The sequence below is a fragment of the Notamacropus eugenii genome, chromosome 5 (assembly GCF_028372415.1).
Source record: "Notamacropus eugenii isolate mMacEug1 chromosome 5, mMacEug1.pri_v2, whole genome shotgun sequence".
NCBI classification, from domain to species: Eukaryota; Metazoa; Chordata; class Mammalia; order Diprotodontia; family Macropodidae; genus Notamacropus; species Notamacropus eugenii.
Window position 1 is genome coordinate 98327683 of NC_092876.1, and position 23666 is coordinate 98351348.

Consider the following 23666-nt stretch of genomic DNA (forward strand, 5'->3'; position numbering starts at 1 on the left):
TGCTTCTTTCAACAGCAAAAAACAAACAAACAAACAAACCAGAAGCAAGAGAAGAGCTCAGTTCTGCCTTCTCTGCATCACTTGTTATCACTGCCACTCTGGGGAGTTATTTCTTCACTGGGATCCACTAATTTAATTGAAAAGCTCTTTTTTGTTTTCTCTAGCATTTGTCATCAGCCTCAGTTAATTCTTAGGTTATTATTAATACTCTTCTGACAGAATAATGCCACCCTCTTGTATTCGTCCTTCCTTACCTGTCTTTGTTTCCGTGCTCTATAAACCTAAGTTGGTTGATGGACTTTCTTTGCAGCTACGCTGGTCTTTTTAAAGCTTTCCCTTTCTCTTTGCATTGTATTCTGGTTGCATCTTCAGAATTTCATTTTGAGAGTTTTATATCTTCCCTGGACTAACTTCCCCTATAGAATTTTAGTTAAATCCTGGCCTCTAAACCCTCTGAAATCTATTCTCCACAAATCAAGGATGCATGATAGACTAAGTCTGTATTATTTTTTCTTCTTCAGGAATCCAATTGTAAAATTATCACATCAATCCAAAAAACTGTCATTTTTTTTTTTTAGTCTCATTTTAGAAGTCTAAAAGAAAGCAACTCTTACCTTAACAAAACTCATTCGAATAGTACACATCTTGGTCAGCTCATAGACTACTTCAAAGCCATGGTTAACTGACTGTGCGAGCAGTTGGGCAAAGAGTTGATTGTTGAAAATCTTGAGGCTGCAGCCACTGGGGATCTTGCAGACGGTGGCTGGGTGAAAGCCATGTTGATAGTTGCAGTTACGGCTTTGTACAAAAATGCTGCTATCACTTACACATTCGGCATAAACTTCTCCCCCAACATAATACAGGTGAACGCCTGCAAAGCCAGTGACAAGAAAAAATTGCTTTTTCAGAATAATCCTACAAATATGCTTTTATTCATAATATTAGACTTTCCTTTGGACTGTCACATTTAATTTACACAGCATATTACCAACACCATTTCATCCACATAACTTCCAAAAGTCCAGAGTTTAGTATATAGTTGTAATTTCACCTATTTCTAAATGCTTATTTCATAAAGAAAATTGGATGTGACGTATTCAGTAGAGAAAAAAAAAACCTGTTAAGAGCTACATTAAGCTACATTAAGACAATTGACAATATAGATATAGTACAAAATTTCCAGTTTCAAAAAAGAAATTTTTACATAACTAGGTACGTGTGTTTATCTATGTCCTTCTAACTATATGTAATTACTTACATAAATTTAAAGTCTAAAATATCTTTTATCAAGTTGATTACATCCTTGAGATTAATATGCAAAGAAGTTTCTTGGGGTTATCAGTGTTCCACCGAAATTTGCTTTCTAAAATAAGACAAGGAGAATTTAAACATTCTCCTTAAAGAAAAATTTTTTTAAAAAATCCATTCCAATTTTGAAATTCAGCACTAATATAAATATATTTAGAACAAAAAACTGATATTAAATATAAGGAATTTTTATTGTAAGAAACATCTAAAAATAGAATAAAAATAAAAAATTTCCTTGACTAGAGAGTTTTAAGAATAGAATTGATTGTTGTGGTTTAGAGCAGTAGTAACAATTTGAGATAATTAGAAGATTCACTCCACTATTCCTTACCACCTATAGTTTTGTTCTTTTTTTTCCCTCTTTCTGTCTCCTTTCTCTGTTTTAGAATTTTAAACCTGAAAGTTACTTGAACATTACTGAATCCAACTCTCATTTTATAGAAGAGGAAAATGGCAACTGGAAACACTAAATGTTTTGACCAAGGTCATGCAGAAGTGGAAAAAACCCACAATTTCCTGACTCCCTATCCAGTGGTCTCCCACTACATCATGTACTTTTCTCACTTCCTTTCTTTTTCATCTTCTCTTTTCATTCTCCATTGCTTATTACCTTATCCCTGTCATTGGGACCCACAAGCATTATTTAGTCTCACTCATGGCACTTAAGATCAAAAAGGTTCCCCTTCTCTATGGTAGGTGATCACAAAGCTAATTCTACTTGAAGACAGTTTCTCGTCAATATTCCTGAGGAATAAGTGATAATTTATCAAGAGGAGGGTAGCAATGTCAATGCATCTATCAGGGAAGATTACTTTTTGATCTTTATAAAACATGGAGTCAAGGCTTGTAATTGTTTTGTACTTAACTATAAGACTCAATTAAATGACTTCAGATTATAAAGTTCTTTTTGATCTAACATGTGTAACAAATAAATGTGTTTATCTGGGTTTGGTCTTTATTTAGGTCATGATTCATACTCCTATTAATATCTTACTTATACCCATAGCCCACAATGCTTGTGGTGACAGAAGCTGTGTAAACATTTTGGTCTTCTAGGTATAGCTTTGTTTCTTTTCCCCCCACTACCTAGAGGGCACTTAGAAGATAAGGGATTCAGGACCAAGAAAGAAATATTTGGCAGGTTGAGCTCCATGGGTAAGAGAATATTTAGCTGCTCCTTCTGAGAAGGAGCATGACAGGATGCAATCTCTGGCAAGAGGATCTAAACAGATCAAAGGATTTTATCTGAATCCAATTTATATGCCCAAATAATGATTTTAAATTGCATCTTCAAAATTCATGGCCTTTATAAAACAGAAGTTCAGCTTCTCCATATAGAGTAGGGACTGAAATTGGAACATAATTTTTTTACTAAATGATCTGCCATCTCCTTTATATGTGACAATTATTTTCAGGAAATGGTTTCTTTGCAATGACAGTCCCATTCCATTTATGTATACTAGCTTACAACTCTTTCACCTGCATGTTTCTTCTATTAAGAAAACCAGGGTTTGCTTTTTCCATTTCTGAATCTTTCACCTCACTAAGATACAATAGAAAATATAAATCTGGGGACCTAAAACTCATTATTTGTGAATTTGTGAGTTTTCTATTTCTTCTGATACTTTCCTTTTAAAAAGAACAACAAAAAAAAAAAATGCAGATTGCCAATTGCGTTGTTGCCAGAATGGGATTATCTTCTGGCTTACTAATACTTTTTTTAAATGCTTAAAATCATCACCATATTTTATTATCATTAAAATGAGTAATTTTTATAATTTATAATACACATTCAGAAAAGGAAAAATAATATCTTATCCTAAAATTTTTATGATTATGTAATAGCACAAATATTTTGATTACTGAAGAACTGCCACTAATAAACTGAGACCCCCAAAGAAACATGATTTCTGGGGGTTCATGGGGTCTTAAACACCATGGTTCTTAATACCCTAGACTGTCTGCTGCATAGGCTCATAGAAGAACTTCACTTTTGCTTAGCTTGGGCTTCCAGATCTAGCAAACATCCTTGTCATTTATGAGAACCTTGAATTCCTTGACTGAGGCAAAGGTATAAAAGGGGGGGTAGTATCATTCACTCTTCTTCCTATCCATGAAACAAAAACAAAAGGCCCTGCCTTGCTGTTCTCTTCCCAACAATGGGCTGCTTTAGTGTAATGGTGTATACAAAAGTCAGACTGTAAAAGGTTGAAGACATGGGACACTGAGTGATGGAATGGAAACAGTGAGCAAAGATCATTCGTTCCTTCTGTTTAGCTGAGAAATAAAGGAAATGAAATTATGGCTGATGCAGGAAATTGGGTGAAAAAACCTTTTTTTTTTTAATGATAGAGAAGCTTTTACATGTTCAAGGACAAAGGCACCTCAAGGAAATCTACAGTGACCTGATATTGTCCACCACCAGGAGGCAATGGTTCTTTAGCTTAGCATCTTCCCTACCAACAACAGAAGCACAGAGCACAGAGCACATCTGGTCCAGGGCACCTCTTCTGAAAGCATTGTTTTCTAACCAGAATTTGACCAATTTCCCCATAACAGAAATGCAATAATAACTACATATCAATGACAGCTGCAAAAACACTTCTGCAATAGCCATATGTTTGAAAGGCAAAAATTGTATCACAGGTACTCTCATTTATCCTCATAACACATCGAGGCTGGTGCAAAGTGAAGCTGCTGGAGCCTTACTCACAATTCAGAACCAGTTTAGAACCATGCTAACAGCCCATCTAGAGAAAGAGACAAAGAGTATTCCGTACTATTATGTTAGCTGTAAAGATCATTCCAAAATTCACTCTAATTATACAGCTTTGTGTACAGGCAATCAGCAAATAGGTCCTCTATCTGATGAGTATTTTTATACCATATTTCCTCTCCTTAGAGAGGAAATCTAAAAGATGAGTTTAAGCAACTTGGAATATATAAAATCTGTTAACTGAAAATACAATGCTTTAATTGCTAGACAGCCTCTAAAATCAAGTGGAGACTTCTTCTACCCAAATAGTATTGGTTAGTATGTGGCTAATCATAAGTACAACTGATTAGAGCACCTTGCTCATGAGGCTAAGGCCACCTGTTCAATCCCTGTAATAAGTTAAAGATCTCCTCCCACTCATTAATAGCCCTCACCTGGATCCCATTAAGGGAAGCTTGATTGGGGGGTGGGGCTTCTTTGGAGACTCTGGGTAGTCATTAAGGAGCTGAGCTCCAAGCTCCCTGCTCCCCCCTCCCTGCCTTGGAAAACCCAGATGTTGGTGCTTCTCTCTGGTAACTATGTATGTATGCAATGGTCAGAGAGTTGGATCTGTCTGTTGATCTGTGACGTATGTATTGCTTATGATCAGACAGAAGCCCTGTCTGTTGGTTTTTATTTCTCTGCTTGTATTTTTGCTGTTGGTATATATGATTAAAGAAAATTGCTGACTCCTCAAAAGTTGCTTTCCTTTTAGAAAAGCAGATCTAAGAACCTGTGCTAGCAGGTCATCCTGGGTATGCTAAGATGCTTGCTGCTACAATCCCCCAAACAGCAGTTAACTGTGCTCCTTGGTATACTTATAGGCTACAACCTTAAGTCTAGCCAGTTATCTTGAAAATACAAGTCCTTGATCACAAGATTAAGTAAAAGAATGTGAATGAATCAGGACAAATCTACCCCCACTAATGGAAAAGCAATTCCAAATGATATTTCTACTGATAGGGCAGTAGCCTCAACTTAGGCAACCAAGAGGTGCAGTGGAGGGACTGTTGGAATCAGTAGGATCTAAGTTCAAAGCCTGTCTCAGACACTCAATAACTGTGTGTGACGATGGATAAGTCACTTAACCTCTCTGCCTGCCCCAGTAAAACTGGAATCTACAAAAGGAAGATAATAATAACACCTACTTCACAAGACTGTTGTGAGGATCAACTGAGATAACTGCTTTGTAAATCTTAAAACACTCTATCATTATTACCTTTCCATATGAAGCATTCCTCAGTGATAACTCAATTAGCCTCTCAGTCTTCAACCTAAAGAGCCACTGAATCTTTACTTTAGTGGACTTAATGAACTTAACCTGTCCTAACCAATGCCTTATATGGAGTACCTAGAAAAAGGAATTTAAATAATATATTGGGAAGAACACCGATTACACTGCCAAATGAGATTGGGAGGGGAAGGCAGGAGGGGGTCTTCAAGAAGTTTTAAAGAGAAGATCAGAAAATTATCTTGTAAAGATGGTCTGAATGAAGAAATTTGGTCTGAACCTGTAATGTCAAGAGGTACTTGTCTTTGCCACTGCAAATCCAAACATTCTGCAACTCTGAGTCTTAGAGAATTGCTTAAGATCCTGAGATATTAAGTCCCTAGCCCTGGACGCTGGGGTCAGTACAAGTCTCCGAGGGAGGACTTCTTGACTCCAAGACTGGCTGCTGTCTAACCACTATGAGTGAGCCTCTCCTGTGTGCTGATTTGCAAGTTGTCCCCCCCCATTAGACTATGAGCAACTTGAAAGCAAACACTGGCATTTGGTTTGGTTTTTTCTTTTTTTGTCTTTGTATCTCCACTGCAAAGTATCAGACACACAGTAGCTGTTTAAAAAATGCTGCTAACTAACAGACTTCAAGATGACTCGTTTTCTAACTTGTTGGAGATCTTGAATCCCATGGAGAAATGTGTATCACTTTCACTGGTTTGCCCTAGCTAGTTCCTGTTATATGGAAGTAACAGCTGAAGACCAATTTATAAACATAAGTTTTGCTTTGTTTTTCCTTGGTGGCCTTAGCAGAGGCTTAAAGTGTCATTAAATGTTGCTATTTTCACAGAGAAGGCTATGCAATTTTACTATCTCAATACTAAGCTTTTATAAAGAAAGAAAACTAGTTTATATTCAATGTTTTTCAAGTTAGTAACTGAAAAAAGTTGTTCTTCGGTGACCATAATCCAGAGAAGCCTTTGCTTCAGAAATCATCTCAGAAATCACTTTTAGTAAGGTCAAATAATGACCTTGTCCTTATACAGAACATTTATTATAATGACTCAGCATTCTCTCACAGCTAGCACCTCATTTGTCACAACACCTCAATGAGATAAATTAAGGGAAAGTATTATTTTTACCTATCTCATATACGGAACACAGGGACAGAAACTATGACTTGTCCAAGGTCAAACAATTCATCAATTGTGGAGCCAAGCCTAGAACTTCATTCACTTGGTTTATAAGCCCTGAGAATTCTCCATTATGTTATTCTGATGATATTTGGATGGTATCTCTATCTATTCCCAAGTTGACACTTATAAGGATATGGACACTTGTTCTTACCCTTTCCTATATGTCTCCGAGTGTTTTCTATTGTTGAGTTCCTGTTTACATTAGAAAGAAGTCCAAGACAGAACCTGTTCCTGTTATTTGAAGGATCTGTAAATCCATCTATAAGTACACTTCTAGAAGAAGCCTGAAAAGTCTCCCCGACTCGGTTGTTGAGTTCATAGTAGGCAACAGAACACCAGTGCTGAGGCTCTTCATAACAAACAGGTCGAAAGTCTAAAAGAAAAGAAATCAAATTATGTATCACTGTGGTAATAAGCCTTTCTTTACCTGGGCCTCACATTCCCGGACCCAGTGAGTCAATCCTTTCTCTCGGTAGCAAGTAGACTGCATGACAGATGCTGCTATTAAATTTTTTCTCTCAAATATATCATTTTTCTGGAGTGTTCAGTGGTAAATGATGATTTATAGCTAGTTAGCTCAGTTGATTAGGGACCCATTCTAAAAAGTTCATGTTTTAATTCCCTCCATGAGCCAAAGACCTTTGTTGTGTCCCACAGACTGCACTCCCAGCTCTGGGCTAAGAGTCTTACAAACATGCAGGAGTAGTTATAAAGAGAGGGGAAAACCAAACTAAACAGTGTATTAGAAGATATATTGCTTAAAACAAGTGCCTTCCTATAAATTTATAGTGCCATTTTTGTCTATGAAGGACAATGAATGAATGCTTAACAGATGGGTAGCATACCATTTCCCAAACAAAAGCCTAGCATGAATTGATGAATTTTGATAAAGTAAGAACAAACCTGAAAATCTACCCAGGAATGAATGAGTATATAAGAAAAACTGTCCTTACTAGCATAGGTTTTCATTCTCCTTTTCGCTTCATGTGCAGTATTTAATCATCTAAGGCCATTAGTGACTTCAAAGGAAAGTGATTTTTTTAAGAATCATAGATTTTGAGGCTGAAAATTACCTTCAAGGTCAAATAGGCTTACAAAGGAAACCAAAGGTTAATAAAAATATGTATGTAAATTTTTTTTCCCATTCGAATTCAGAGACTCTATGAAATCCATCCATGGACTCCTCAGAAGGCTGTGAGCCCAAAGTTAAAAACTCTGGCTTTTAGGCATTAAGTTGTTCTCAGAAGGCAGGATCTGGACCAATGGTTGGAAACTACACGGAGAAAGATGTTTGTATTTAATTTGAAGAAAACTTCCTAACAATCAGAGCTTCCCCCAAAGTGGAATCAGCTGCCCCAGGAGCCTACTATTACAGTGTCTGGATGATCACTTGTGAAGAGAATTCATATTTCAGAGTAAAAGACATCTGAAGTGCCTTCCAAATCTGAGTCTGTGAGTTATCAGAAAATCATAGAATTATAAAATTCTGGAAGAGATCTTAGCAACCATCTAGTCCAAGGACCTTATTCTACAGATGTGGAAATAGAGCTGGCTAAAAAAGTCACTTACACAGGATCATATTACTAACAAATGGCAGGACCAAGGCTCAAAACCCAGTCTCCCGGCTTTAAGCGTAAAAATTCTCTTTTCACTATCTCACTGAGCTTTCACAGCATGAGAATATTTAAAATCATTTAAATTTCATGGGAATCCTATGATTTTAGATATGAAAGGGCCTTCCCAAAGTGTAGAAAAAAAAGAATTTCCATGAAATTTTCCAGGAATCCATTTGCTACCTAAAAAGAAGTGATGCTTGAATAAGTAAATTTGTGGCAGTTTTTAAAGGATACATTTTTGAGCCTGAATAATTGTTTGTAAAAATTAGAATAGATTCTCCTGACACTTACTACATATAAATATTAAAAACAATAAACTTATAAGCACAAAAGTTAAAATGAATAATTAAATTATTCCAAGAGTCAAGGTGACAAGAAAACCAGTCCTTGCTCTGGTTTGGAGAGGCTATCAAATAGAAGTTCAGACATCACAGCAGTCCACAATGGAAATCACAGGTTAAATAACAATTCTTCACTTTTAGAAGGAAACAGGGAGAAGAAGGTAAGAATCACTACTTGAAAGTATCAGTGTTTAGTGCTTCATCCACAAATTTACCTCCATTAGGCAATGACAGCACTAAATGGCTGTCAGCTGTGGCATCTAGAGGTCGTCCATTGTGGCTCCCTGGTGGTTCTGTGGCATGATAAGGTGGGGGTGGTGTATCAACTAAAGAAAAAAAGCAATAAAAAAAAGAAAATCATCAAATCGACCAATTCCTCAAGGACAGACTGATCCCCCTCCTTTGTGGCTAAACCCTATAACCCCCATAGGCAGTGTCATGGCAGGAGGGAAAAGAAATGATAATGAAGATGGTGTTGAGCATTGCCAGCTAGGAAGGTTAAAGAGACCAGCTACTCTGGGATTCCTAGTAAAGGACTGGTTAGTTTTCCCTTGGCTTCAGGAAAGGTCAAAGGATAATGACTACTTCATGACTGTCTTTTCAAATCTAAGTGTGATAGCAGAAAAATGTAATTTTCCTCAATGACAAAACAGGGTAAAAAAATCTGCTGCCTAATTGACTGTATAAGAAGAAAGTTACACTTTTGGATAAACTTCTATTTTGTGTTTTTGGACAGCCAGCTGTCAGTAATAAAATGTCTACCAGACCACTCTGCTACTCATATGCTCCAGGGTACACCTTGGAAACATAGAGGTTCAGCTAAAATAACAGTTAATGACAAAGGAGGAGGGGAAGGGGACAACTGAAGGGGGTGGTGGTGATAGAAGGGAGGGCAGATTAGGGGAAGGAGTAGTCAGAAGCAAAACTTTTGAGGAGAAACAGGGTGAAAGGACAGAGAATAGAATTAATGGGGGTGGTGTAATTGGATGGAGGGAAATACAGTTAGCAATAATAACAGTGAAAAAATTTTTTGCAGAAAATCATGACTCAAACATATAGAGAACTGAGTCAAATTTATTAAAATAAGAGCCATTCCCCAATTGACAAATGATCACAAGATATAATCACAGTTTTCAGATGAAATAATTAAAGCTATCTATAGCCTTATGAAAAAATATTCAAATTCAGTATTGATTGGAGAAATGCAAATTAAAACAATTCTGAGGTACTAATTAGACAGAAAAGGTAAATGACAAAAGTTAGAAGGGATGTGGGGAAAATGAGAAATTACGGCATTGTTAATATTGTGACTTGATTCAGCCATTCTGTAGAGCAATTTGGAATTATGCCCAACGGGTTATGTCCTTTGATACAGACCACTACTAGGTCTGCATCCCAAAAGAGCTAAAAATCAAAAAGGAAAAGTACCTATATGTACAAAAATATTTACAGCGGCTCTTTTCTGGGGGCAAAGAATTAGATATTGAGGGGATGCCCATCAATTAGGGAATGGCTGAACAAGTTGTGATATGTGATTATGATGGAATACTATAAGAAATGATGTGCTCAGGAAGCCCTCAGAAAAACCTAAAAAGACTTGCATGAGCTGATGCAAAGTGAAACGTACTGTGTACAAGGTAACAGCAATATTGCTAAGATGATCAGCTGTGAATGACTTCACTATTCTCAGCAATACAACTATCCAAGACAACTCTGAAGGACTTATAACGAAAAATGCTATCCATCCCCGGAGAAAGAACTGATGGTGTCTGAATACAGATTGAGGCATGCTTTCTTTTTTACTTTATTTTTCTTGAGTTTTTTTTCCTCTATATTTTTTCACAACGTGATTCTTATACCTATGTTTTGCATAACTACACATGTATGACATATAGAATTGCTTGCCATCTAAGTGGGGGGGGGGAGAGATTGAGGAAGGGAGAGAATTTGGAACTCAAAGTTTTAAAAATGAATGTTAAAAATTATTTTTACATGTAATTGGGGAAAAATAAAATACTAAATAAAGAAAAAATAATTGGAAAAAGTAGAATAATAGTTAATGATCTGCCTAGGGTCATATTTATGGTAGAATCAGAGATGTTCTTGAAGCCAGATCTTCTGACTCAAAGATAAATGACTATTTCTTTATACTACTTTTCCTCTCTCCAGAATCTGATTCTGTCCTGTGGGTATAAGTGAGATGGAACGATGAGTTCTCTTTACACAAATACATGTAAAGGCTACTATCCCGAAAGATTCTGTAGGGCATGACATAAAGGTGCATATAGAATGAGAGGGGAAATGCCTCCTAATCCTCTCCATATTTGGCACATAGATGAAAGTTCTTTGAGAATGGCATCTAGTAGCATTAGATACATAGCAGGCTTGTTGTCAAAACCTGCTGAACTGAAGTATTCTTTGGTTGGGGAAAAAGTGTCCAAGCCAAAGGTGTAACAAGAAAGGAGCAAGAAAAGAGTTTGTTGGTTTGTCACTCTTTGCTCAGTCAACAAGTTATTTGTTAGTAGGTACTTTGTGGCAGATACTTCACTAAGTGCTAAGGCCATAGATAAGAAAAGACAGTTCCAGCCCTCAGGGAAAGTTGATATTCTAATGTTGCTGGTTACTCTTTGTAACCCATTTTTGGGGTTTTCTCACCCATGGACCCAATGCCAATATAAACTGGCATGGAAGCTTTGACCAGCTCTATGTTTCTGCCCTGGACCAGTTTGTCTATCTTGGTTAGCCTGGAGGCCTCTGGTACAAAATTTAGTACAGAAACCTGACTGGCTTTAGTCCTCCTGAAGCTCAGCACTCCCAAGCAATCCACTGGCAGGGTTCTGCTGGAGCCAAGTTTGACCTGTCTCAACATGGCCAATTGTTAAATTTTCAATGTGAGCATTTACACCTTAGAAATTGGCAAAAGCTGCAAATCTGGGCTTGACTGTTTTGTTGATTATTTGGACTAAAGACAGTGATAATGAAAATGTTAATGCATTAACTATAAAAGTTTAAACTATAACTATAAATTAATTTATATATTAAACTATATTACTAAACTATAAAAAGTATGCCATAGGCATTTAATTTTCTAGAGGGCCAGTTAGTAAACATTTACCAGCAGACTACTGTCCAACCTTATCCACCCCAACAACAAGGATTACAGACGTGAGCTATTGTGTCTGACAATAAATGCTTGCTGACTGACAGACTACCTGGTCAATGATTCTAACATGACACAGGGATGAAAATACTAGCTGTGAGATTAAGAAATATGTATTCTAGACTTGCAACTCTGTGACTCTGACCAAGTCACCTACCTTTTCTTGTCTCCGTTTCTCTATCTGTAAAATAAGGGGATTACAGACTAGATGATCTCTAAGGTCCCTGCCGGCTTAAAAAATTATATAATTCTAAATCTATTTGGCTCCATATCATCCAAAGAGAAGGAGTTTGTTTTGAGGTGAGAAAATAATAGTTATTTATTTTATCAAGAAACTACAGAGGGATGATCTCCCAATAAGCTTAAAAGAAGGAAGTTATATAATGATTTACCACTGGAAGGAAAAAGAAAGAAGTCAAGCCCATTAATTTAACCAAAGCTAAGTCAATATATAACTTGCTTTAAGTAGTTTTTACAGGAGTAATCCAATATAAATAATAACAGCTAGCACTTATATAGAGAGCTTTATAAATATTATTTCCTTTTATCCTCACAACAACCATGGGAGATATTATTATTTCCATTTTACAGATGAGGAAAAAGCAGGCAGAGGTTAAGTGATTTGCCTAGGGTCACATAGCTATTAAATGTTTGAGCCTTGGTTGAACTCAAATCTTTTTTTTTTTTTCTGAATTCAGGTCTTCTTGATTCCAGGCCTAGCACTTTGAACATTATACTGCTACCCAGCTGATTATAAAATCACTTCTAGAACACAGGAATTGGAAGGGATCATAAGGCTATGGATTTAGAGTTCTAAATAACCTTAGAGATCATTTCATATGAAGCTGGTTTAACTTCTTGTCCTATGCAGGAATCTCCTTTACAAAATCTCTAACATGCCTGGTTATCCAGATTCTACTTGATGGGGTGCTTACTACCTAACAAAATAGCCCATAACCTTTTTTTAATGACCCTAATTGTTTGGAAGCTCTTCCTTCCATAAGAAGAAACTCTCTTCACTGTAAATTCTACTCTCTGGACCTGCCAAATAGAAATAGTATATATTATAAAAGAACTTTGGTGGGGAGGGGCAAAGTCAAGATAGAGGAGAAAAGGCAGGAACTCACTTGAGTTCTCCCAAATTCCCCTCCAAACAACTTTAAATAATGCCTAAAAATGTATTCTGGAGTGGCAGAGCCTACACAAGGGCAAGGTGAAACAATCTTCTAACCTAACACAGTCAAGAAAGTTGGCCTAATAGGTCTGTCTCACCAGAGTGAGATTGGAGCACAGTCCAGTGTAGGCTGTACCAGTGTAGACTGTTCCCCAGCAAACCAATAGCAGACTTTGTGGGCAACTGAATCAGTGGTTTGCAGCCATGGCTTCCAGAGTTCTCAACCCACAGAGAGTAGGTGAATCAGATTAGTTAGAAGATTACAGGAGTTCCTTTGCTGGTACTGCCCATCCTCAGATTCAGGTCACAGCCTTAAGCAAGGAGGAGTACTAGAACACCAGTGCTTGTAGCTGCAAGGGAATGGGGAACAAGGAGACAATTCAAGAAAGGAAAAGAGTATCCATGGTCATTCACAGAACAGAGCACAGGCCAGGAGAGTGTAAACACCTCTCCTTACCACCTTAGAAGAATTGAAAATATACAGACCTCTTCAAACCAGCTCTGAAAACAGCTGCACAAAAATGTGAGGTTTAGTATAGTGCCCCCTCTATCCTGAGAGCAGAGTCCACTTTAAAATAAAGTTCAAAGTCAATAAATAGGCCAGAAAAAATGAGCAAAAACAAACAAACAAACCTTGACCACAGAAAGTTATTGTAATAATGGGAAAGATCAAAACATAAACTCAGAAGAAGATAACAAAGTTAAAACTACTATATCCAAAGCATCAAAAAAATGTGAATTGACCTTACACCTAAAAAGAATTCCTGGAAGAGCTGAAAAAAGGATTTTAAAAATAAAATAGGAGAGGTAGAGGGAAAACAGGGAAAAGAAATGAGAGTAATATAAGAAGATTGTGGGGAAAAAAGAGTCAACAGCTTCATAAAGGAGGTTCAAAAAATACTGAAGAAAATAACAACTTAAAAAAAATAATAGATCAAATGGTAAAAGAGACACAAAAATCCACCAAAGAGAAGAACTTCATAACAAAGCAGAATTCGCTAAATGGAAAAAGATATGCAAAAATTCATTGTAGAAAATAACTCCTTAAAAAGTAATACTGGCCAAATATAAAAGGAGATACAAAAGCTCGCTGAAGAAAACAATGCCTTAAAAGTTAAGAATGGGCAAGTGGAAGCTAGTGACTCCATAAGACATTAAGAAACAATAAAAACAAAATCAAAAGAATGAAAAAAATAGAAGAAAATTTGGAAAACATTTTCTGGTAATACAACTAACCTGGAAAATAGATCCAGGAGAAATAACTGAAGATTTATTGGACTACCTGAAAACTATGGCACACAAAAAAGAGTATAGGCATTATCTTTCAAGAAATTATCAAGGAAAACAGCCCTGGTATTCTAGAACTAGAGTGTAAAATTGAAAGAATCCACTGATCACATCTTGAAAAAGATTCCAAACTGAAAACTTTTAAGAATATTATAGCCAAATTCCAGAACTTCCAGGTCAAGGAGTAAATATTACAAGCAGCATAAAGTAATGATTCCTATATCATGAAGTCACAGTCAAGATAACACAAGATTTAGCAGCTTCTACATTAAAAGACTGGAGATCTTGGAATATGATATCCCAGAAGACAAAGGAACTAGGATTACAACCAAGAATCATCAATGCAGCAAAACTGAGTAAAATTCTTCAGGGGAAAATGGATATTCAACAAAATAAAGGACTGTCAAACATTCCTGATGAAAAGAACAGAAAACTTGACTTTCAAATATAAGACTCGGGAGAAGCATAAAAAGGATAAACAGGAAAGAGAAATCATAATGAATTCAATAGAGTTAAACTGTTTATATGGGGACATGATACTTGTGACTCCTAAGAACGTTATCATTATATTAGGGCACTTAGAAGGACTATACATAGACAGAGGGCCCAAGTGTTAGCTAAATATGTTGGGATGATATCTAAAAAAATAAAATTAAGGGGTAAGAAAGAACAATGCACTGAGGGAAGGGAGAAGAGGGAGGCATAATAGGGTGAATTATCTCACATAAAAGAGGCAAGAAAGAGCTTTTACAGTGAAGGGGAAGATGGAGGTGAGGGAAAGAGTGCTTTAATCTTACTGGAACTGGTTCACATACACATACACACTTAGTTGGATATAGAAATCTATTTTACCCTACAGGAAAGCAGAATGTATAAGAAAAGGGGAGAGTGTGAAAGAAGAGAGAGCAGATTGTTGGAGGTAGTAGTCAGAAGCAATACACTTTTGAGAATGGACAGGGTAAAAGGAAAGAGAATAAGATAAATCAGGAAAATAGGATGGAGGGAAATATACATTAATCATAACTATGAAAAAAATTACAGCAAGTTTGTCTACTAAAGGCCTCATTTCTCAAATATATAGAGAACTGAGTCAAATTTATAAAAATAAGAGCTATTACCCAATTGATAAATGGTCAAGGATATGAATAGGCAGTTTTCTGAAGAAACATATCATATTAATCATTAATCATATTAAAAAATGCTCTAAATCACTATTGATTAGAGAAATGCAAAATAAAACAACTCTGAGGCATCACTTCACACCTCTCAGATTGCCCAGTGTAGCAGAAAAGGAAAATGATAAATGCTGAAGGGGAATATGGGAAAAATGGGGCACTAATGCACTGTGGTGGAGTTGAGAACCAATTCAACCATTCTGAAGAGCAACTTGGAACTATGCCCAAAGGACTATAAAACCATGCATACCCTTTGACCCAGCAATACCACTACTAGGTCCATATCCCAAAGAGATTAATTGAATGAATGAATGAATGAGTATATGAATGAATGAATGAAAAAGTAAAAGAACAAGAACATATATGTACAAAAATATTTGTAGTAGCTTTCTGTGGTGGCAAAGAAATGAAAATAGTGCGGCCATCAGTTGGGGAAATGACTGAACAAGTTATAGTCTATGATTGTAATGAAATACTATTGTGCCATAAGAAATGATGATCATGATGCTCTCAGAAAAACCTAGGAATATTTATATAAACTGATGCAAAGTAAAATGAATTGAACCAGGAGAACATTGTACATAGTAACAGCAATATTGTATGATGGTCATCTGTGAATGACTCAGCTATTCTCAGCAATACAATGGTCCAAGACAATTCTGACGGACTTATGATGAAAAATGCTATCCATCTCCACAGAAAGAACTAGTAGAGTCTGAATGCAGATAGAAGAATACTTTTTTTACTTTATTTTTCTTGTTTGTTTTTTTAGACCGTTTTCTTTCACAGCATGACTAGTATGGAAATATAGTTTGCATGACTGACTATATATAAAATATATATATTATTAATTATTATATATTAAATAATATATATAATAATTATTATATATTAAATTGCTTCCCTCCTCAACGAAAGGGTAGGTAAAGGAGGGAGGAATAGAATTTGGAACTCAAAATTTTAAAAAGCAAATGTCAAAAATTATTTTTACTAATTGGGGGGAAAATAAATAAATAAATAATGAAAACATCCAAATTAGCAAGAAACTTCTAAAAAAGAAAGAAAAGAACTTTAAGGTTGAAAAAACACTTTAAGTGCATGGCTTTATTTGAGTCTCACAACTCTGTGAAGTGTGAATGAATGAAAAAATATGTATTAAGTGCTGACTATGTGGGAAGCATTGTACTAAACACTGGAGATACAAAGAGAAAAGAAAGATGGCCCCTGCTTTCAAGGAGCTCACGTTTTAACAATGGAGAAGGAAACACATATAGATTTCCCACACTCGTCAGATGCAAATGTATATTCCAGGTATTATTATCCCCATTTTACAGAAAAAGAAACTGAAGCACAGAGGGATTAAGTGACTTGTCTGAAGGCATTCAGCTAGGAAGGTGATTTTTCACATAGCTAATAAGGGGCCTTTCAACCTAGGTCCCTCCTGATCCAAATTCAGCATTCTTTCTACTGTGTCATGTTGCATCTCTAAAATTGTTTTTAAAAATGATCATTTTTTTCTATATGATAGCCATTCATATTTGAAGATGGCTATATTTCCTCAGCTAAGATTTATTTCCTACAGGAGAGGAAAAGAATATTAATTATATTAAATATTCAGTTTCTTCAACAATCTATATTAGATGTGGTTGTCAGCTCCTCAGCATCCTGACTGCTCTTCTCCGGACAAACTCCAACGTGTTATTGTTATTCCTTGTCAATGTGGTGTCTATAGAACTGAGCTCCAGATGGGGGCTGATCAAGACAGAATATAAGGGTGCTCCACTTCAAAACTCTGTTTCATTTCCCTCCTGGCTGTGCTTCTGACTCTCCCAACTCCACTGCTGTGGCAGCCCCAGGTAGGTGCCTCCTCTCCAGCTTTTGCTTTCCAACTCTCTTTTATATGTTGTCTCCTTCTGGAATGTAAGTTACGTGAAGGCAGGAACCGTCTTTTTATCTGAATTTCTACTAAGTGCTTAATAAAAGCTTTTTGCTTGCTTTGTATCTTCTTTAGCACGGATAATTATGAATTGAAGTGCTATTTTCTTCCATTTATATAGTTAATACCACTTTGATTATACTACGCTCCTGCTTTTTGCACACTGGTGCACATGGATGATGTCTTCTCTGTCTTCCCTCATCTTATTAACTCATTTCCTGGTGTTATACCAACAGAAACTACACTCCCAGCTATACATGATGACCTAAGCTATATCTCTGCTCCTTACAATCCCAAACTAATATACACAGGAACAGACCTTTGATTGGTTTAAAAGGCAGCAAAAAACATGGGAAGATGTTAAGATCATTCATAGTCTAGATTCCATGTTGACCATTTTGCTACTGATTTCATGAAGGGACTATTTTCCTCATGCCATATACTCTTATTTTTAAATTCCTGGGCTATGAAATACCCAAATCCCTAAGGATGTTGTCATGTATTAGTAGAATTCTCATTAAGTATATTTAAAATCAAACTGGATTTGACTCATGACTCTACCACAAACTCCCTGTGTGACCTTCAGCAAAGTACTTGACCTCTCTGATACTCAATTTCTTTATATGTAAAACAAGGGCGTTAGACAAAAGAGCCTCTCTGGTCCTTTCTATATCTAAATATGTGGTCATATGATTTACAAGCCCTTATAAGTACATAACCCTGTGATCTAACAGCTTTTAATTCTCTCTTTCCAACAGTTAGATTGGGTCATTTCATCATCATCACTATGCTATGTTTTTTACTTCTCACCTGTGAGCTGATATGGACTCCCTGGCCCAGATGAACTTCCTGGGGAATGAGGGTAGCTTACAGTGCTGGGAGATGGCAAGAACATGTGGCTGGGTGACGATGAGTAGGTAGAGCCTGTGGGCTGCTGAAAAGACTCGGGATAGGTAGCATTGTGTGGCATCAGGGGCTCACTGTGGAGGGAAGCATTCCGAAACTTGGCCAGAAGGCTGAGCTGGGGGTTAAACTCACTGTGTCTTGGTACGAGCACAGGAGGAAGCACTGAAACAAAAAAGAGATATCATGGTTAGAACTAAACATTAAAGAATGGTTTTTTCCCCTTTCCTTCTTTTTTCCCTTAAGACCAAAAGAATCTTATAGACCACTACTAGCTTTCTGAACTTCAGATTTGTCATTGATGCTAAAATGAGACTATTCCTTCAGCCCTAAGTGCAAAGACGTAAAGGTAAAAAAATTTTTAAATAAAGAATTACTCTGTTTACCACCTATTGGTCTTGTCTTCCCCTAGGGTATCATGCTTTTAAAAGTAGTTATGACTCTTCCAGCAGGAAGCTAAATTGTAGAGATTCAAATCCCAAAGCCAAATCTTCTCATATCAACTCCAAGAATTTTCTACACAGAATGAACAATCAGAAATAATGATGTACAGTCTAGTATTTATCCTTTTCCATAGTATTTTATATTTCTTTCTTTTTCTGACTGGGAAAAAATGAAATCTTTTCTTGTTGTTGAGTTGTTTCAGTCTCTTCTGACTCTTCAGTCAGACTCTTTAGTCTCTTCTGACTCTTCATGACGCCATCTATTTTTCTTGGCAGCATTGAGCAGTTTGCCATTTCCTTATTCAGCTCATTTTATAGATGAGGAAATTAAGACAATTAGGGTTAAGTGGCTTGCCCAGGGTCACACAGTTAGTAAAAGTCCCTGAGACCAGATTTGAACTCAAGAAGATGAGTCTTTCTGACTCCAGGCCCCAAACTCCATCCACTGCACCACATAGCTGCTCCTTTCTCTTATTACACATCAGTTATTCAATGCAAAACTTCTTACCATATTACCGAAGCAAATATTCAATTCTTGTCTTACAGAAATTACAGGTTTAAGACATAATATGCCTCTTTATTTATTCCATCTATCTACAGAGATAAGGATCAATTAAGATGATTTTTTTCATGTAAAGCCTGTTTCTGGTAGAGACCTCCCTATCCGTTCAGTGGGACACAGGTTCCTTCCTAAGGATAATTTTTAATGTGCAATCCATTCACTTTCTTCACTGAGAGGAGGCAATAAAACTTCTGTAACTGGAGTTCACATATGGCATAGTTGAAGTTGCTTTGCATTAATAAACATCCTTCTTCACATACTTCTCTGAGCAAAGTTTTTTTTTTTTATTTCTGTGTGAATGTGTAGAATTGTAACCCTATAAGCTACAAGGGAGAAGAAAAGGTCATATTTTTTCTCTAGCATTTTATATATATATATATTACTAGGGTAATTATCATGGGCTGCATCTGCTTTTTTCTGCCCTCATAACTCAATGCAGGGAATGTGAGGAGTATAGACTAAATGTAAATGGCTCATCTTATGGCATTAGCAGTTGCCTAGTCTTTGTTCCTTTATTTTCCCTCTCAACAATAAACAAGCAAGCAAGAGCTCACTTAATGGGCCTGCTTCTGCTTAAAGCAGGGGAGTGAGCCTGGACTTGACCCGAGAGGGCTGCTGAAGCCCAGGTCCAACGCTTACTTCCACTTGGACCTCTCTGAATTTCAGTGCTTTATCTGTAAAATAATGTAGATGTCTGAGCCATCTACCTAACAAGATTTTTGTAATAAAAAGCACTTTGTAAACCTTAATGTGAGAATCCTTACTTATTATCATTATTTTTTTTTATTCTGACTGGTTCACTTACTCTATGTATACACTGAGCATGTTTTAAATACCATCATCAAGAAAACAAATTCCTCAATCTTTAAATTCCATTTGCTTTCTATCCTTAATTCAACTTCATTTTTCATTTTTGGAGTGTTGATTAGGCAGTAAATATCAAAATAACTTAAAATGATGCTATAAAATGTTTTCGGAGATAAAGTAAAAATATGCAATAGCCTGCTGGTTGTCTCCCTATCATGAGTCTCTCCCAACTCTAATCTATCTTCCTCTAAGTTATGAAACTGATCTTCCTAAAGCCCATCTCTGACCATGTCATCCCTCTATTTGATAAACTATTGCGGCTCCCTATCACCTCACCTCCAGGATCAAATATAAAATCCCATTTGACCTGCCTTTATAACCTGACTCCTCCACACACCTTTCCAGTCCTCTTATATCTTACAATTCTCCCCCTTCTACTATGACCCCTGTCAACATATTCTGCAATCCAGTGACACTGACTTCATCACTTTCCCTTGAATAAGAACTCCCTCTCCCAATTCTGGGCACTTTTACTGGCTATTCCCCTGTGTTTAAAGACTTTCCCTCCTCATCCTTGTCTCATGGTTTCCCTGGCTTCCCTCAAGTCCCAGCTAAAAACCCTTTTATAGGAAGACTTTCCCAATCCCCCTTAATTTTAGTGCCTTCCCTCTGATGATTATTTTCAATTTACCCTGCATATGGCATTTTTAAGTCTCTCTCACTAGACTGTGAGCTCCCTGAGACAGTAGGGAGTGTCATTTGCCTTTGTGTGTATCCTTGGCATTTAGCACAGTGCATGTAGATCACCCAGTAGGTGCTTAATAAATATCTGCTGACTGAATGACTGAGTAATCTATATGGAAGGGACTTCAATGATTTACTTAGGTTAACTACAGCCTAAAGAATAATCTCTCTACAACATATCTGACAAGTAATCATCTGTTTTCAATTCAAATACTTCCAGGGATGGGGAAATCATATAGTGATAGATGCAGAGTGAAAAGCTAACCTTTCTGAGTTATGTATTAGAAACTGTAAAATTCTACAAAAACTATTTTAAAAGTTCCACAAAAATATCAGCTATTATTACTTTCCAAGGCACTCTACTGTATTTTTGGACAGTTCTACTTGTTATAAAATTGGTCCTTATGTAGAGCTAAAATCCACCTTTCTGCAACTTTTATTCATTGTTTCAACTTCTGCCCCTGGTCACTAAGAAGAACAAATCCCTCATTCCCATAACAATCCTCCAAATATTTCAACAAGCAACTATGTCCCTCATCTACACTTGTTTTCTACAAACTAAAAACCCCCAGTTCTCAGAACATCTCTATATGGCATGGTGTTGAGTCTCCCTACCATCTTGATGACATTCCTCTGATTAGTCCCCAGTTTGTCAATATCCTCCCCAGACTCTGGTCCCCAGAAATGGACACAGATATGGTGTGAACAAGGCACCCAGTCATGTGATTCTGAACTATACATCTCAATTCAACGTAGCCTAGGATTATGTTAGAACCATCACATCTTTTGCAAACAGGCATTTTATATGAGAGAGGGGGGAATATTTATGAAAAAGAGAAAAGATTGTCATCTTTCCAATCCCTTGAGGCAGAATCACACTATACCTTGCACTTTGATATGGATGATTTTCCAGTGACTTACCTAAGCAATTCAAGGATAATAACAACAGTTAGCATTAATACATAATTCTTTAAGGCATTGAACAAGTATTAGCTCATTTCATCCACACAACTCTCAGAGATAGGTGGGTGAATATTGTTATTATCTCCACTTTACAGCTGAGGAAAGTAAAGCAGCCAGAAGTTGAAGCTGTGAGTTAAGTAACATAGTTAGCAAGTGTCTGAGGCTGAATTTGAACTCTGGTCTTCCTGATTCCAGGCACAACATTCTATCCACTGCACCACTAGCTGCCTTGAGGAACAAAGAGAAGGTTCAAAAGTGCCAAAAGAATTAGCATGCTACCTGCAGCATCCCTGCTTTAGAAGGGAATTAAGGAATGAGCATGGAATTGCTGAAAGTGGAAAATTTGATCTCTGTGGTAATTTGGGGATAACAAATTTCACAAAACCTAGAAATCTTCCACAGAATCTTGATTTTCCTCGTTCTTGAACTATTTACACGCAGAGGATACTTGCTCTAAAATAGGTAAAGAGAAGAATTGCTTTTTCTGCAGAGGAAAAAATAAGAGAACATACAGATAAAATAGAAGTTTTTAGTGGCCTTTGTTATATAACTGACTCTCAAAACTACTTCTTCTAATGCGATGGTGTGAATACTATCTTGCTCCATGAATATCTATGTCAAAACAGTAGGCTCTCTCCCCATGTAGAAAGTGACATTAGGCTAAGTCTTTAGGAAAGACTGAATTACAAATATTCCTCTACTATCAGGTTTTGCTCTACTGTTTAAGTTTCTCCTTTACAATGATAATTTATCTAGAGAACCAGATGGATGGAAAGAGTATGGGATATGGGAGCAGAGGACCTGAGTTCAAATCCTACCTCCATCTCACATTAACTGTGTTTCTTTGACAAGTTGTTAACCTCCATAAGCTTCAGTTTGCTCATGTGCAAAATGAGGGAGTCAAATAAAATAACCTCTAATGGCTCTTTTAGCACTAAATCTAAAATCTAAATTTTACAACTACCCTGGAAACTGATGATGGCAAGGTCTTTGGGGTCCATGTCATCTGGGTTCCTTAAAAACAAATATGTAACACACACACACACACAATTGTTTAGGTACAAAGCCCCATTTGAATGGGATGCAAGATGGACCTGCCTCGGGCAGATTAGTATTAGAACAAGGTTCCAGTGGGTTTGTTTGTGTCTTCAATTAAATCTCAGCTTTTCTCCTAAGAAGAGAGGAGGGAGAGGAGAAAAAACTCCAATGAATATTTAGCTGTTTAATTCCTACAAAAACTGTAGAATTATTATTTTGTTTGAGAAATTAAGCCAGCCATTTTTCATCTTTTTTAGAGGTCATGTATTTTTTTATGTTTATGAAAACATAAAAAAGAAAAGGTGAATCTAGGCCCATGAGATATAGTGAGATCATTAGAAATATTATGGAATATAAGACCTTTGGCTTTCATTTTCATAGAGGGCCTTGATGCCATCAGGAATGGAATAAAATGACTGAATGCGGAGTGAGATCATCTCTTTTTTTAACAATGTACAATACCATGTAATGGTTGGGAAAAACCAGCACATCTTAGAAAGCTAAAAGATTGCCTACCTAACACTATTAGATGAAAGGTACCAACCACTTCTTCAATTTTCATTCAAGGTTTAAAAGAAATCCTGAATGATGAAATCTACTGAATTTCTTAAAGAATCTACCTAAATTTTCTCTTTGAAGCAGGCTATTTCTGTGTGCTAGTGTATCAGGGTTTCGATTTCCCAGTAAAGCAGACAGGTAAAAAGGGAAGGAAAACTGGCATTAAATTGTCTCTCCTAATTACACTGCATACACACTAACAAAAATAAAAGATTAGAAGGGACCCTCACGGAGCTGACATCAAGAGACAAGGAAGAATATGGAAGCAGACCTTCCCAGTTACCTAGAACCTTAGAAGCATTTTTTATTCTTCTCTCTCCTTCACCTATCACATACAATCAGTAAGCAAATCCTGCTGATTTTACCTCCATGTCTCTCATCCATCCTTGTTCAGGCCTTCATCACCTTTGACCTAGACTATAAGAATAACCCTCCTCACTGGTCTCTGATTCCAATCTCTCCCCTCACATTAACAAAAATA

General features: G+C 36.6%; 1 protein-coding gene across 4 annotated transcripts in view; it reads right to left on the reverse strand.

Annotated features, from left to right (window-relative positions):
* SMAD9 (SMAD family member 9) overlaps window positions 1-23666 on the reverse strand; it is a 106013-nt gene that overhangs the window by 8646 nt on the left and 73701 nt on the right. For all 4 annotated transcript variants that reach the window (XM_072610349.1, XM_072610348.1, XM_072610350.1 and 1 more), the window contains exons 3-6: window positions 17978-18235; window positions 8651-8761; window positions 6630-6851; window positions 615-871 (exon numbers count right to left, since the gene is read on the reverse strand). In XM_072610349.1, the coding sequence (XP_072466450.1) occupies window positions 615-871; window positions 6630-6851; window positions 8651-8761; window positions 17978-18235 (848 nt within the window). The remainder of the gene's footprint in view (window positions 1-614; window positions 872-6629; window positions 6852-8650; window positions 8762-17977; window positions 18236-23666) is intronic.